Source organism: Carettochelys insculpta, chromosome 9, assembly GCF_033958435.1.
Source record: "Carettochelys insculpta isolate YL-2023 chromosome 9, ASM3395843v1, whole genome shotgun sequence".
Taxonomy (NCBI): domain Eukaryota; kingdom Metazoa; phylum Chordata; order Testudines; family Carettochelyidae; genus Carettochelys; species Carettochelys insculpta.
The window spans coordinates 43,549,639-43,565,917 of record NC_134145.1 but is presented as its reverse complement, the minus strand read 5'-3'; the positions used below and the strand labels follow the sequence as shown (position 1 = coordinate 43,565,917).

The 16,279-nt window shown below is 40.4% G+C and overlaps 1 protein-coding gene across 3 annotated transcripts in view; it reads left to right on the top strand.

Moving 5' to 3' along the window:
• Positions 1 to 16,279, top strand: part of VAV3 (vav guanine nucleotide exchange factor 3) — a 263,598-nt gene that overhangs the window by 103,499 nt on the left and 143,820 nt on the right. For all 3 annotated transcript variants that reach the window (XM_075002479.1, XM_075002480.1, XM_075002478.1), the window contains 5 exons: positions 5,163 to 5,221; positions 9,268 to 9,333; positions 11,034 to 11,142; positions 11,923 to 12,015; positions 12,127 to 12,195. In XM_075002479.1, coding sequence (XP_074858580.1) covers positions 5,163 to 5,221; positions 9,268 to 9,333; positions 11,034 to 11,142; positions 11,923 to 12,015; positions 12,127 to 12,195 — 396 coding nt within the window. The remainder of the gene's footprint in view (positions 1 to 5,162; positions 5,222 to 9,267; positions 9,334 to 11,033; positions 11,143 to 11,922; positions 12,016 to 12,126; positions 12,196 to 16,279) is intronic.

Sequence of the window (16,279 nt, the reverse complement as noted above, 5' to 3'; positions counted from 1 at the left end):
TCACTATTTCTTGTGGCCTACTGCCAGCGTAGCCTTGAAATCTTGGCAAGCGCGGCTTGTTCTGCAGCTGTTCCCATGGCAGTTAGTTTGCAGCTTTTTACCTTGCACAGACTGGTCTGTTTAGATTCTCCTGAGGATTCACAGAGGGGTCGATCTGCTCTCATGAGACCGTTACAAACTCTTCTCGCACCCTACAATGGGCTTTGTTGCACACCTTTTGCTTCTCTGAAGAGTGTGGCAAGCAGGGATGTCTTTCCTGTGCCCTTGGAGTTCACTGTACAAATGCAGAGTTTTCTTGTGATGGAAACAATGAAATTACTTATAAATCAGGGGAAATATATTTTTACCTTTTATCTTCTCAACAAACTGGTCAAAGAAGTGGTCAAAGAAGTCTTGCTCAGAACTTAAAAAATGAAAATAAACATAACCCAAATATTTGGGCAAAGGACACCATGATATATCAGAGTAAAGTTTGTAATGGAAATATTTTGCAATGTTAACCAAAGCAGTTGCTACTGAAATGGCCGTTGCATGACTGTGCAAATATGTCTGTCTATATCTTGTGATTAGACTCATTTCAGGGTAAGAATTTAGCATCAGAGCTTCAGAAAGCTTACCCTGTATTCTAGCCATAAATTGCGCAGTGGTTTTTGCAGGGTGCTGGGCATTTATGAACATCTCATGGTTATTTAAGTGCCTAAATAAGAACTACTACCTTGAAAATCTGTCCCAGTGTGTTTATTCCAGTGTGTTTCAGAATAAGGCTACGTCTACACTAGCCAAAAACTTCGAAATTGCCATGCAAATGGCCATTTTGAAGTTTACTAATGAAGCGCTGAAATACATATTCAGTGCCTCACTAGCATGCAGGCAGCTGCGGCACTTCAAAATTGACGCGGCTTGTCCAGACGGGGCTCCTTTTTGAAAGGACCCCGCCTACTTCGAAGTCCCCTTATTCCTATGAGCAGATGGGAATAAGGGGACTTCGAAGTAGCGGAGGTCCTTTTGAAAAGGAGCCCCATCGGGACGAGCTGCGCGGCGGTGAGCTGTGTCAACTTCGAAGTGCCGTGGCCACCCGCATGCTAATGAGGTGCTGAATATGTATTTCAGCGCTTCATTAGTAAACTTCGAAATGGCCATTTGCATGGCCATTTCAAAGTTTTTGGTTAATGTGGACACGGCCTAACTGTACTTTATTTAAAACTATTAAGCTGTCAGTGTATTAGAGAACTTGCAGTTTTTGAAATTACCACAGACATTTAATTTATTATGTAGGTAAAATTCAATATTTATTACAAATATGGCCCCAGTTCTGAAACCAACCCAGAGTGCGTAGTCCTTGCTATTGTCTAATTATATTCACTTCAGTGGACCTAATCATAGTAGCAAACACAGGTCTTTAACATTTTCTGGCTCAGACCCAATGATTACAAAAGCATTTAGTTGCTGAGGTATTTTACATAGTAAATGAACACAGATTAACAGTACATACTCTTCTTGTGCAGCCAGCTTCTTCAGACTGGGTGAATATGGATTCTCTATCACATTGCAGTATGGTTTATTTTTAGTTGTCTTCTTAAATATCAATGGGAAGGGCTTTTAAAAAGACATTCTAATTTTGTATGTGAAGTGCAGGACTGTGTTAAAAATACACCACCATCAACACAATAATAAACTAGAAGAAACCTTTATGTCTAGAGAAAGATGAAAAAGAGTCCCCCTAGTGTGCTCTTGCTGCAAGTATGCAGTGCAAAGCCTGATATGACTTACTGGTGAATATGGCAGCAAGAAATCACAAAATAACATTTCAACACAGAAGTGCTTATATAAGTTATAGTAAATGGCTTTTTAATCTATTAATAATCAAAAACAGGAGAAATTGCCGTGGCTGGAGGAAGAAGAGTCGTCATATTCTCGTGTTGCTGTAAATACACGTAGGGATTTCTGATGTGACTTGCTGCTGAATATTGCTGCAGGAAGTTACAAAATAACATTTCAACAGAGGATACAGATGTGCATACACAAACTGCTAAGAATTGAATGGCTTATTAACCCATTCATCTGCAACTGTTAAGCATGTCTCTCCAAGTTCTTGTAGTTTTTGGTGTAAATCAATGGTGAAGCGATAATAAATACTAAGTCACAGAAAACCCAGTTTCAGAGAACTTCATGAAGTAAAAATTACTGCTTCATGCATATCCATTCACTTTGCCAACAGTGCTTGAAACATGAATCAGGAAGACATCACCCACTGGGGAGCAGTCCAGGACACATGCACTTCCTTATGGCGTGTTCCATGTTTGAATTTCATGCCCTAATTTGCATAAACTAATCATGCATTGAAAAACAGACTCAGATGTTATGCTCTAGAAATGAGAGGTTGGCTTTGCTCTGAGAATGTGCTTCTGAAGAGGTGAATAACCTCAGACTCAAAGAGATAGGGTTGCTGTAAAGGAAATGTAGAAATAGCATATCAGGCAGAGCTTCCTCTTTGTCTTTTTAACTCTCTCTCTCCCCTTTAAGGGTCCCATGCTCTGCTACAAATGTCGGAAGAGCCTTACTACTCCCTCCTCTTTGTGCTGTATAGTAACAGAGAGGAAGCCGTGCTAGTCTATACACTATCAAAACAAAAAGCAGTCAAGTAACACTTTAAACACTAGCAAAGTAGTTTATTAGGTGAGCTTTTGTGGGACAGACCCACTTCTTCAGACCATAGCCAGACCAGAACAGACTGAATGTTTAAGGCACAGAGAACGAAAAACAGTAAGCAAGGAGGACAAATCAGAAAAAGATAATCAAGGTGAGCAAATCAGAGAGTGGAGGGGTGGGGGGGGAAGATCAAGAATTAGACTGAGCCAAGTATGCAAACGAGCCCCTATAGTGACTCAGAAAGTTCCCATCACGATTTAAACCATGTGTTAATGTGCCGAATTTGAATATAAAAGTCAGCTCGTCCACTTCTCTTTCTAAAACGGTGCGATAATTTCTCTTCAGTAACACACATACCTTGAGGTCATTGACAGAATGCCCCATTCCATTAGAACGTTGACTAACTGGTTTGTGTATCTGGAGTGTTTTGATGTCTGTTTTGTGCCCGTTGACCCGTTGTCTAAGGGAGTTAGAAGTCTGTCCAATATACAAAGCATCTAGGCATTGTTGGCACATGATGGCATATATGATGTTAGTGGAGGAGCATCAGAAAGTGCCCGTGATTCTGTGAGTAACCTGGTTAGGTCCAGTGATGGTGTCTCCAGAGAAGATATGTGGACAAAGCTGGCAGCGGGATTTGTTGCAGGGAAAGGTTCCAGGACTGGTGTTCCTGGGGTATAGACTGTGGCTGTTAGTAACATTGCAATCCCTGAGTGTGGAGCTTTTAGCTTCCCACACTGAATAGAAATACCCTCCTATGAAATATGTAAAATCAGAAAAGGTTGTGTCTCTGTGTGTATAGCAAGTACTTCTAACAGGAGCTAATAGGAGAAGTTCTTATGAAAAAATTCTCACTGGAATTTGCAGGTGTGTTTGAGATGAAATGTTTCACAGAGGTGGTATGATTTCAGTTAGGTTCTGAGAGGAGAGGAGTCAGATCCCAGGCAAGTGTGCGGAGCCCTCTGCTGTAGCATTAGTGTCTGTTTTCTTTTCACTGGATCATGCTGGAACTCTCCTATGTTTTATGTGTGAATACTCTCAGAGGGAAAGCCGTGTTTGTCTGTAGCTTCCCAAATAAACAGGCTGTTCTGTAGCACCTTAAAGACTAATAATTTTAGTTATCCATGTAAACGCTTACTAATAAAAAAAATTGTTAGTCTTTGAGGTGCTATCAGACTGCTGTTTTCTTGTATGTATAAACACTCGGTCTGAGAGAGAGAGAGAGAGAGAGAGATTGATTCTCTAGCCTGATGTTCACAACTCTGCCTGATTTGAACTTGAACCTTCTGCATCTCACTAAAGAGCCCGAACTATCTGACTGTTGACTATTTTCAGCTGGGTGTCTCCTTTCAGTTGAGAAACCTGCTGGGCTAAAACTTAATTGAAGCCACTTTTACCTCAACAAATCACCATTTTTCAATGAAAGAAATTTTGTCAAACATTTCTGAACCAGCCACACATACTGGCTGTGGAGTGGTTCAGCTGAAGTGCATGCAGCGGCTTGATAACTACTAGGTCTTTTTAGCATATTGTGTTTCTCTCTAAATTTTGCATTGTTCTGTTGTAGATGATGAGGTCTAATTTGTCATATTTGTCATATTCTGATTATTTGTGGAGGGTTGTTTCCAACCATTGCCATGTTTACTGAAGGTAGCATTCCTAGAAGTAAATTAAGTCCTACAAATAAAAGCATATAATCTTACCCTGATGGCCAAGGCTTAGTTTAATATAGAGTAGACATTATGAACCAGATTCTGTCCTGGTGTAATGGGGTGCTGCTCTTGTGACGTCATTGGGAGTACAAGCATTTACTTTGGGTCACATTTGACTCATGTTTTCTACCAGCCTTACAGTCAACAGTCAGTGCTCAAAGTGGAAGAATATATGAGTGTCGCAGAGCAAATCTAAACTGATGGGCAGAATAGCAGTTGGCCTTCTATTGCAGATAATTGCAGTATATTTTCACACATACTATCAAAGTAATTCTCCCACTTTCCCCTGTAGACTTTTATGTTCTTGATCCACCTTTTTAAAATTAAACTCTTAAGATATTTTTTATTTTCCAGAGGTTAGTTGGGATTTGCTTCCTGTTCTTTACAGGCAACTTCTTCAGCAAACACGTAATTTAATAATTTGTCTTATGGCTCTCTCTTCTGGTCAGTTGGTGGAATAGCTGAAATTCTTTCTTACCAGCTCAAAAACTAGTCTTCCCATGGCCGTCGCCAGTATAACCTCTAGTAAACATTTCATTCTTGTCTAAATTCAAATTAAACCATCTCTCCTCTTTCTTTTCGCCCCTCAAAAAATTAAAGACCTGTTCTTGGGAGCTGCTGAGATTATGGGAATCGAGCAATGCCGATCTTTGCAAGACAATGTCTGGAGTACCTACTGTTTTTGGTTTGTGAAGAAGCTAAGCAGGATGTCATTACAGAATTGAAAAACAGAGTACAAAGTATGATATAGCTTCCGTTCCAAAACTAAACAAATATTTTTGTCCTTTTCTTTTTCTGTAGGTCATAGAAACACTGTCAAAGCTTTCTCGCACTCCTATTGCATTAGCCACAGGAATAAGGTATGACATTAGTTCTGCTAAACTTCCTTTTTATTATTTGTAGAACAAGTAACAGTTTCCATGATATACACTTACATGATATATACTTACAAGAAGTCACATTTGTACTGTTTTAACCTTGTTTTTCCATGCTTCTAATTGTATAAAGAGGTCTGTTCTTGTCTATAGTAGCATTTGTGACTTTAAAACTCTATGGCTATGTGTACACTAGAAGCATCTGTCAACAGAAGTTACTGTCAGAAGAGATGTTTCTTCGAAACTTCTGTTGACAGATTGCATCTACACATTAAAGTGGATCGATCTTTTTATCCGCTTTGTTGACAAAAGGGTCCCCCGAAGCGTCTACGCATTTTGTATGTAGAGGCTCTGGAAGTTTAATCTACAAAGCCTCAGTTTTGTCTATAAAACTCTCTAGAGTAGACCTAGCCTTTATGTTTAAGTGAAATCCATATCACAATTGCTGAATCTCCAGTATACTGTTGCTGTGCAGTGAGATTTTACGTTTTCCAGAATAAAGAGCTGAAGTCACCTCCTTCCCAGAAGTCCATCATCACCTGGAAATCTGCTTTGTCTTTTTATGTGGGTCTGCATTATTTATATATAGAAATAAACATAAGCTAAGGGGCAGTCGTTTATGCTGCTGTTGTTGCATCTAAAACCCAGTATCTATTTCTGTGTAAAACACCTATGTTCGAGTCTATAATTTTTCTGTTCAAATTCACTTTGAAATGGAAATAGCAGCTAAAGTCTCATGCCCAGATTTGTTTTATATCATATTTGACGTACATATTTGGCTCTTCATAAATAATTGTAGATAAAATGAAAGAAAGTAATTAAATATCTTTCTTTTCCATATAAAAAACTTAAAATTTGAAATTAAATTGATTTTTCTCTAATACTCAGTTGCTCTTGATATTTTGACAAATATATTTGTTTTAAAATAAATCAAACTAGTAACAAATACCTTTTTCTAAAAAAATTATATTGGGTTTCTTTCGATAACCTGCTATATGTGTGTACTCAGTTATATAATGTTAAGGAATTGTTGTGCATACTTTAAGTAAGTTAGAAGAAGACCTCCTGGCAAGGTACAGTAGGGTCTTGACATTTGCTAGTGCTACATTTGCAAAGTCAATTATTCACGAGTGGCCTCGCTTCCCTGGGGCTCTGGGGCTGGGAGTGCTGGTGGCAGCCGCGGGTTGTCCAAGGCTGGGAGTGCCTCTGGCTGCCACGGGTTGCCCAGGGCTGTGGGCCCGGGAGCCACCTGAGCTGCCACTTCCCAGGGCTCCAAGCCCCCTCATCACAAAAATCAACATTTGCGAGAATTCTGAAGACAGAACCCTCACGACTGTTGAGACCCTACTGTATTTAGATATGTTATAAACCAGTACTCCTATGCAGGGCTCAAAACCAACACTCACAATTGGCGATTGAGATGCTTTCCCTTAAAGTGTGAGGGGCCTGTTTCAACAATTTTAAAACTATTCAAACTCTTTCAGATCAGAATAAACCTATTACAAGGTTTATGGCTGTGAAGATAACCTCACAAAAGTCAACTGACTGTAAACTAAATTCAGGTGTGTTCCTCAGCTAATAGGTGCCTCTGATGCAGCTGACAGATTTCTTAAGCAGCAACAGTGCAACATGTGCAAGGCTCTTCTCAATTTTCATTGCTGTTCCTCAGAATTCTGGGGGCAGTAGTTGAAATTGACTGTCTTCATATTTTATGCTACTCTTTGGGAAAGCTGTGAATGGCAGCAAATGCAAGCCTGGAGTTTTTAATGGCTGAGCTGGATCAGAAAAAGGCAAGCCTTGGGAAGAGACCTTTCTCCCCTTTCGATAGCAGGGGACTAAGGAGTAGTTAAAAAGAAGCAGGTATCTTGGTTTCCTTTCCAGCATCTTAGGGGAATGAAAAGGCGAGTATGGTGGCATTTAATGGATGATAGGGGAGGGATAACTTAAGGATTACTTGTTCTGTCCCCTCTCTCAGGGGCATCTGGCATCGGCCACTGTCAGAAGACAGGATACTGGGCTTTGTGGACCTTTGGTCTCACCTAGTATGGCTATTACGTCAGAACTCAATGCAAAGGATGAAGCCCTCAAACATGACAGTTTGTCAGAAATCCCTCTTCTAGCACTTGGGCATGACAGACGTGTACTTCTCCCCCTGCCCCTTCCCTCTTAACCCTACTTTCTGGTGGTGTGCTACCATCACATCCTTTTCTTTCGTGCTCTAACTATACATTTTCCAAGTTAGTTAAGCTCTGCCGTAAGCATCTACAGGACCTGGTGGAATCCCCTTCTATGCAGGTTTTTAAGAAAAAGCTGGACAAATGTAGTCGTGCTTCTGTTTATGGGGCTGAGCTTGATGATATCTCAGGGTCCCTTCCAGCCTTACATTTCTAAGATTCTGGCTCTGTCTGGTTAGTAGGCTAGCTAGCTAATGTTTAGTGTTTATCTGCTCCTGGCTATTCAACTCACTGTCACAGTTTGCCGCCACCTTCTTCTCCCAATGTGCATTCCCTTAGCCACCTCACTGGTAAAACTGAGAGGTGTAGAGAAAAAACAAGGCAAAGAAAGAAGTACAGGGCATCCCCTAAGGGAAAAGAAATTTCCCTGCATTGAAACAGACACTACTGGTCACTTCATTGGTGATGACACAGGTTTCCTCATTGGCAGGTAACCAAGGCTTTCTGAACCTTAAACTCTCCGTACAGTTCTTGATGGCATTTTCTGCCTTTCCTTTCGGTATGTTGGCTGAGGAGCTTTAGGCCTTCCACCTGATGCTAAGGCAAGAGATGAACTTGTGAATAGTCAAAATAACAGAAAACCAGTTAATGGTGAGGAAATAATTCTGTAGTGATGGTTAAAAGCTACTTTGTAATGCCTGCAAATGGGTTCTATAGCTGTCAGGGCATACCTCCGGCATACGTTTCATTAAAGCCACGTATACTGTTTGCCCAGTGCCTATTATTTCAGCCCTGCAGCAACAGTGCAGGAAGTGGGGTGAGAGCTGGTGCTACTCTACCGCCTTATTCTGTGGAAGGACATCAGGAGCAGCAGTATTGTGCACATGGACTGCACAACACTCTCCAGCAACAGGATTTTTCCCCCTTTTTCTTCAGGGCTTCACTTTCATTTCTTCAAACCAAAATTGTTGGACTTGGGTTGTTTGATCAACTATGTCCTTTCTACCTGGGGAGTCTTGGACAACGGCCTTTCTACCTGTAGGATTGCACTTCGTAGGCCATCTGGGGAGTCTGGGCGAGCCTCCTGATTCCCTTCTCCATCCGAGCCTGCTCCCTACAGATTTATGCTCTCCTCCTCAGTCACACAAATCACACTGTATTGTGTTCTGTGACCCAGGGATTCCTGCCGTTCACAGCTCAGCTGAACTACTTGCTGGCTTTTGGGAGGATCGATCAGACGATCTTCAGGTTTTCACTGACCGTACAGTCTCGGCTGCAAGGCAGATGATTAATCACAGGTGAGGATGGGCCTGGCTCCACTACAGGGCCAGCCATCCTGTGCTCGATAGTAAGCTCCAAAGTTCTCCTTCTCACCTCCTCCTAAAACCAGAACGGCATTTGGGTACTCCTGCTTTGAAAAACTCGGAGCTGTAATTATACTCTCTCACCTTCTTTATGCTCTGCAACCCAGACTTCACTTGGTCCCCACACTTTACTTGGTCACTTTCAAGCTTGTCAGATTCAATTCTTGATCATCACATTCACCGACCCAAAATGTCGGAAGTCAAGGCTTTAAAACATGAATTGATCAAAAAGTCCTTTGAAAAGCATAGAATTTAGGTCCAACTGTAAATACGTAATGGCTAATAATTTTAAAATCTCCATTTATATTCATGATTGCATGTAACAGTTCCGCCCTTCATGTGTGGCAATTAAAAAAAATTAACTCTTATAAATCACAGTATCAGAGAGAGAGAGAGATATGTTAATATAAATTGAAATTTCAGCAGCATACTACCCAAACTGAACAGACTGGTACTGTCTTTGATTAATAATGTTGTCTTTTTTTCTCTCTAGGCCATTCCCTACAGAAGAAAGTGTTGCTGATGAAGATATCTACAAAGGTCTTCCTGATTTACTAGAGTATGTTGTAAATCTTTAAGCAGAATGAAAGCTTTTAGCTTCCTCCTGTGTAGCTGTTATTTAAAAGATGTGATGAAATACACTTTTAAAATAGGTTATTTTAGCTGATTTCCCAAGGATTGGCTAGAAAAGAAGCAGTAATTGTCCAAAAAAGATTAATGATTGATTTCCATAAATATGAAAATAAGGTAATCTTTCAAGAAGGATCTGGTGATGAAGTATGAATACAATCTAGAACAGCGATGGCCAACCAAGGATAGTGAGTGGGCTGCATAAGTAGCCCTTCTTCATCTCAGTGGACCACAAGACTGAAATTGGGCATATTCACTAACCAGGACCTGAAGAGTAAGGTTAAAGGCTTTTCACTTGATTTTCCTCCCTCACCACAAGTGATCCATTATAAGGGGCAAATTAAATTGCCGGCAACAATAACATAAAGAAGTAGAGGGAGTGCCTGGCTCTCAAATGTTGTGTGCAATCAGCATGCATCTCACATGCCCTTACTTTGCATGTTTGTTGCTTTGTATTTTTCCAGGGGCTGCTTGACCCTCCCTTCTGCTGCAGGCCCTGACCTCATTCCACCCCCTCTCTCAAATTCCAACTCAGCATTTAAGCTTTGGGAGGGATGGGGAGGAGTGGGATGGGACATGAATCAGCTGATTCATGGAGCTCTGGAAGTGCTGGGAGAGTGGGAGGGGGTGGAGGAGTACGTAAATGCAAGAGCTGCCCCCTACCCCCACCGCTGGTGTGCGATATTTTCATCTACCTTGCATAGAATCTAGTGGAACTCCACACCTGAGTAAATTTCCATATGCTGGTAAAAGTTTGCAGCATGCACTGATATGTGATTAACATGTAAAAAATTACAATGAGTTTATATGAAATTGATTACGTCAAGTAGCATGTGTCATGTACTGGAAAGTAATAGTTAGATGCTCTGTAAAATATCTATAAGAAACAATTGGAAGAAGTATGCATTTCTTAAGAAATATAAATAGTTCAAGAGAGTTGAGGTTTCCCCATACTGAGTGAAGTTTATTTTACAAGAGTAATTCCCCATTAATGGTCTCTCTGGGTCCAAATGGTGTTGGAGGAACTGACAGGCACAGTTAGTATGTGGTGATTCACTCATTTTAGGATAGATGCTAATGTGACCTGGCAATGAGGCCTACCTGTAATTTTGGTAGCAAAAATTAAATCCCCAGATTTGTGTAAATTTTATACATTCAAATTTCAAATGTGTTGAGCTTAAAAAATGTCTTAAGCTAAGGCAATGCTATTGTTTCTCTTTTACGATGCATTTGTATCCCAAAAAAGAAACTGCATGGCCAAACACTGTGCTCAAAATAGCAGAAATAGCAGAACTATTTTGAGTGTGGTATTTCGTTCACATTAACCCTCGTCATAAGCACAGTACAATGTTGCCTGCACCAGGTTCAGAATAAGTTGTCTCAAAGTAAAGTATACAATTTATGCAATGCAAATTGTGTAACTTATTTTAAACTAGGGCTACAGTGTAGCCTTGTTGTTTATATAGTCCTATTGTGGTTTAGTTCCATTTGAAATTTCATTTTCATTCATCTTTTTGGAGGTACTTTAAAAACTCAGACACTAGTACATTTTGTTTCCTAGTCTTGACTTTCTAATACTGACTCAATACACTGACCCTTTATGTTGTTGCTTTTTCTTTTCTCTTTTAGTGAAAATGGTGTAGAAGATGATGAAGATTTATATGATTGTGTCTATGGAGAAGATGAGGGAGGGGAAGTGTATGAAGACTTAATGAAAGATGAAGCCACACATCAGCCTGTATGATTTCTATTTTTTATGTGACTATAGGCATATTTGTAGAAATGTTAGATGGGAGTCCATTACTCACAGCAGTTACTGACATAAGTCTCATTGGCTGTGTCTACACTACGAAGACAACTTCCAAGTTGCTTACTTCAAAGTAGAACTTTGAAGTAAGCAACTTCAAAGTTGAGCGTCTGCACAGACCCTACTTCAAAGTTAAACTTCAAAGTAAGGCACTACTCCGTTCCTGGGAATGGAGTAAGGACTTTGAAGTTGGGCTCCCTACTTCAAAGTTAAATAAAGTTAACTTTGAAATAAGGGAAAATATGTGTATACGCTCTGCTGGCTACTTCGAAGTAGTGCCTAACTTTGAAGTTAGTTCCTGGTGTAGACGCACCCATTGATTTTTAACTACAATGAATCTGTTCACTGTCTCACTGGTGTGAATAAAGGACCACTTCTAGCTCCATAAATATGGATCTATATTTCATCTAAAACTCATTATATTATATTTAAAGTATATCAGAAGGATTATGTTATTGTTTAACTCTAAAATATAACATGCTGAATGCCAAATTTCATCAAAATTCAAGGACTGCTAAAATTCTAGAAGTTGCCAGCTAATTGGACTTTTAAAAACGATTCCCTTGGTAATTGTTATAATCTTTTGAAGCTGCAATACTGAGACATTTCCAAAAAGCAGTACGTCCTAATAATTAAGCAGTAAACAAATAATAGTTTGTTGTTGAAAGAATGTCCAGAAATGAATTAAGCATAACTTGCTTCTAATTGCAGAAATGTCCTGAAAATGACATAAGAAGCTGCTGTCTTACTGAAATAAAACAGACTGAAGAGAAATACACTGAGACCTTGGAGTCAATAGAGAAAGTAAGCCACCGAACTTCATGATAATGGAAAAGTTATTTATATACCAATAATGTAAGTGTGTAATGCCATAGAGAATATATTAATTCCACCAATGTTTGCTTTCCTTAATAGTTTTTCATGGTGCCATTGAAACGATTTCTGTCAGCATCAGAGTTTGATATCGTGTTCATCAACATTCCTGTAAGTAATTGTATGTTTAAAATGGCAGAGAATTTGTCTGGTGGCTGTTTTGTACAGTTATGTGCTATTGAAATGTAATGTGTGTGACTTTCACCTCAAAGCACTTGAATATGTAGTATGATACTGTACATCTTAGTGAAAATGATTTTAGACTTATGTTTTTATAGTTACCGTTAGGAAAAATATTACAAACAGCCACAGTAGATTGGTAGCAATAGTATGGACCACATATTCCACTTGAGTTTCTTAGATGATTTATACCACCTGAGGATCTGACACTACAACCATGCAGGAATCCGTAGGTCTATTAAATGCAAGTATCAGAGGGGTAGCTGAGTTAGTCTGTATCCTCAAAAACAAGGAGTCCTGCAGCACCTTATAAGCTAATAGTCGTTTTGGAGCATAAGCCCACAAAGGCTTAAGCTTCAAAATATCTGTTAGTCTATAAGGTGTTACAGGACTTTTTCTTGCATATGCAAATATGTTATTGGTTGAAGTTAAACATTAATATGTATGAATTTCCTCTTTTCCTTCTGCACATAATAGAGAAACATGGATCATATTTAGTGTACATAAGACAGAAAAAGTCTCTTCAGAAATTTGCAAAGCACATGACTATCATCAGCCCATCACGCTCGAGTGTTGCATCAGTGTAGATAATGAATGCATAGTATTTTGATTAGCAGGAATGCTTTTGAGAGACTTTATAGCAAGCCTGCAGACTCTCACTGGTATCTGCTCTCCATGGGTTGGTACTGAAGGCATTTAACAATTAGTATGGCCTAAAGCTTTATACTCACAGTTTGCCAGTGGAAGTTGTAAACAAAAAATTCTGTAGTCTCTAAGAAACTTCCTCTTGAGTTAAAAAATTTTGAGATTACCTGTGTGAACTCCATATTCTTTGAGAAATCAAAAACAATGAGAAGTCCTATGGCACCTTATAGACTAACACATTTTTTTGGAGCATAAGCTTTCATGGGTAAAGACCCGCTTCATTGGAAATCAAGTTTACTCTTGGAGACTTTGCAATCCAGCATAATCAAATAAAATTTCAATTCAGACTTTTTAAAGTATCGGAGAGGTAGCCAAGTTAGTCTGTATCTTCAAAAACAGCAAGAAGTCCTGCACCACCTTATAGACTAACAGATCTTTTGGAGCATAAGCTTTTGTGGGCAAAGACCTGCTTCGTCAAATACTTTTTAAAGTTGGTACTGATAGCTGTCTTCAACCTGATCTCTGATGTGCTTATGTTACATAGTTTCTTTGATGTATGTCACTTTGTTGTGGGTTGACTTGAATTTGTCTCTGACCAGTGTAAGCACCATGTTTTAGGGAGGTAGTAAAATCATCTGTCAAATCGCCTAAACCAGTGGCTGGCTGACTTGAGGTCAACACAGTGCAAGTATAGGAACTTAGCTCATCTCTAGCAGCTGTCACATAATGCCCCATTCTCTGCAACAGCGATCAACTTGGTCTCAATTTTAGGAGAATCCTGCTGCCCAGGAGTCCTGCCCCTGTGTGTGTGGTTTTTTTTGTGTTTTTGAATGCCTTTTTCTGATTGCTCATCTTGGCGAGCATACCTAGCAGCTCACCCTTCTTGCATGCAACACCCTGACTGACCGCTCTGGCTCCACATACTAAGTGCACCACTGCCTGAAGTAGACTGGAAATGCTGGATCTCCTGAGTATGTGGGGATAAGAGGCTGTGCAACCAGGCTACAGGCCAGCCACGGAAACATAGACATTGACAATCGGGTTGCCGGAGGAATGCAGACAAAGAGGTATGATAGGGACCAGAAGCAATACTGCATGAAACTCAAGGAATTTTGCCAGGAAGGCCAACAATAGAAGAGATGCTGCACTATGGACCTCCCATTTCTACTGGGAACTCATAGTTGGTGAAGACATCACAGACCACTGTGGTTTCCTCAGAGAAGTGTGGGAGGCAGACCCCTGTCATGAACAGCAGAGAGGAGTAGTGTGGGTATAGGGAAGGGAGAGCCTTACTGCAAATCAGGTCCTGTTATGAGAGTCCTTTGCAGTGTAGGCAGACCTGCTAGGTGAGTGTGAATGGGCCTAATGAAGGGGAAGGGAACTTGGCTAAGTTTGTGCATATGTTACTCTTGAAAAGTATTTATCCTTAAAGATGGTGTCTGGCCCATCACCAAGTGAACCAGAGAAAGCTGTTGACACTTTGTTGTTTTACTCCTACAAGAAGTGATAGACATACTACAAATAGTGGTAGAATTGACATTTCATTCCTTCAGGGGTTAAGTGGAGCCCTGAGGCACACTCTGGTTACCTGTATAGGGGTGTCCCCTTTATCCTCCTGAGAGATCTCAATCCAAATTTCCTGGAGAGACTCCTCAGTCCTTTCGTCCAGGTTTCTAGGGGTGGCTGCCTTTATTTTTTCCTCTGTGGTAGGACACTTTCAAATGCTGTGTTGTGATGATTTCAGCTGGCACCTTTACAGTAAACAGGCTAGAGGCATATAAGCCAGGGTGGATTGGAGATGCCAGTAGCAGCTGTGTTCTTTGTGCCTTTGTCACCCTCTGGAATGAGCTATTAGCTAAAATCAGCACTGCCTGTGGAAAATAGTGGCAGTGCTCAGCGCCATTGCTGTATAACTGTTGCCATGGAAATTTGTAATTTTATAGTTTCAGACAATAGAAAATCCTTCCACTGCCCTCATCTTTTGCAGGCCATACACAGTTTATGCTTAATTGATCCAAAATGTAAGTGTCAATAAACATTTCTTGTTAAGTGTCTTTAGGAATCAAGGAAGAAAGATCTGAAACTTATGTTTCCTTTTCTGTTGTGACTGTATATCTAGTGGTAGCTGCCTGTTTTTATCAGCAGCTGATGGACATGCTGTCCTTGAGAGGGCATCCCTTCCAAACCTGCAAAACACCTGATTGTAGGACTAAGGAGTGGAGTAGGAAAAGGATTAGGGAGTACCAGGGAGTGCTGCATTGAACCATGAACAATAAATTTGAGAGGGGGGGGAGTTGAACAGCATGTGACTGGACAGGCAGCAAACCAAATGCTGCAGACCTTGATAAACCTACATGTCCATCATTTTCAGTCTTGGAGAACTCCACAGTCACTTCTTCCTACACTCCCAAAGATACCACAAGGCATCACAGAGTGCATCTGTGTCCATATCAGACCACACCAGGAAGAGCAAGGAAAACCACAGCTTCACATACACCAACTTTGAATCACCGTCGGTGTATATATAGCCACCATGACCTACATTTGTGAACTCAGGACATAACTCTTGAAAGCCTTTCTAATTTTAATTTACTACACTGTTATGGTAATGTTGCTTGTAGTGGTTACTGCACATAGATTTTCCACATGGTTTCCCTTCTCCCAATTTAGTAAAGTTTTATTTTTGGAACAACAAGAAGTCTTGTGGCACCTTAGACTAACAGATATTTTGGAGCATAAACTTTTGTGGACAAAGACCCGCTTCATCAGATGCATGAGTGGGGGCGTGGTTTCAGAGGGGTCTTTAAAGAGTGGGGTCCCGATAAGAGGGAGGGCCGGAGCTGACTAGGTGTATTCAGCAAGGTGGAAATGGCCCAGTATCAACAGTCCTTATCAAAAGAGGAAAAAAGAAGTTAGATCAGACAGGGGGATGTTTTTTCCTCTTTTGATAAGGACTGTTGATACTGGCCCATTTCCACCTTGCTGAATAGATCTTGTCAGCTCCGGCCTTCCCTCTTACCAGGACCCCACTCTTTAAATACATGTCTGAAACCACCGCCCCCACTCAAGCATCTGATGAAGCGGGTCTTTGCCCACGAAAGCTTACGCTCCAAAATATGCTAGTCTATAAGGTGTCACAAGACTTCTTGTTGTTCTCGAAGCTACAGACTGACACGGCTGCCTCTCTGATACATTATTTTTGGAGAGTCAAGTTATCTTTCTTTGGTTACAACAACTATTGCATAATGCCTACGGGTCCTCAAAGCGAACAGTAGTTGTATGCACTGCTAGCACCACAATACTTTAGGAAAATACCCAGTCTGTTTATAAATGTATGGCAAGTGCTACATTGTTCTGAGCAGCACCAAAT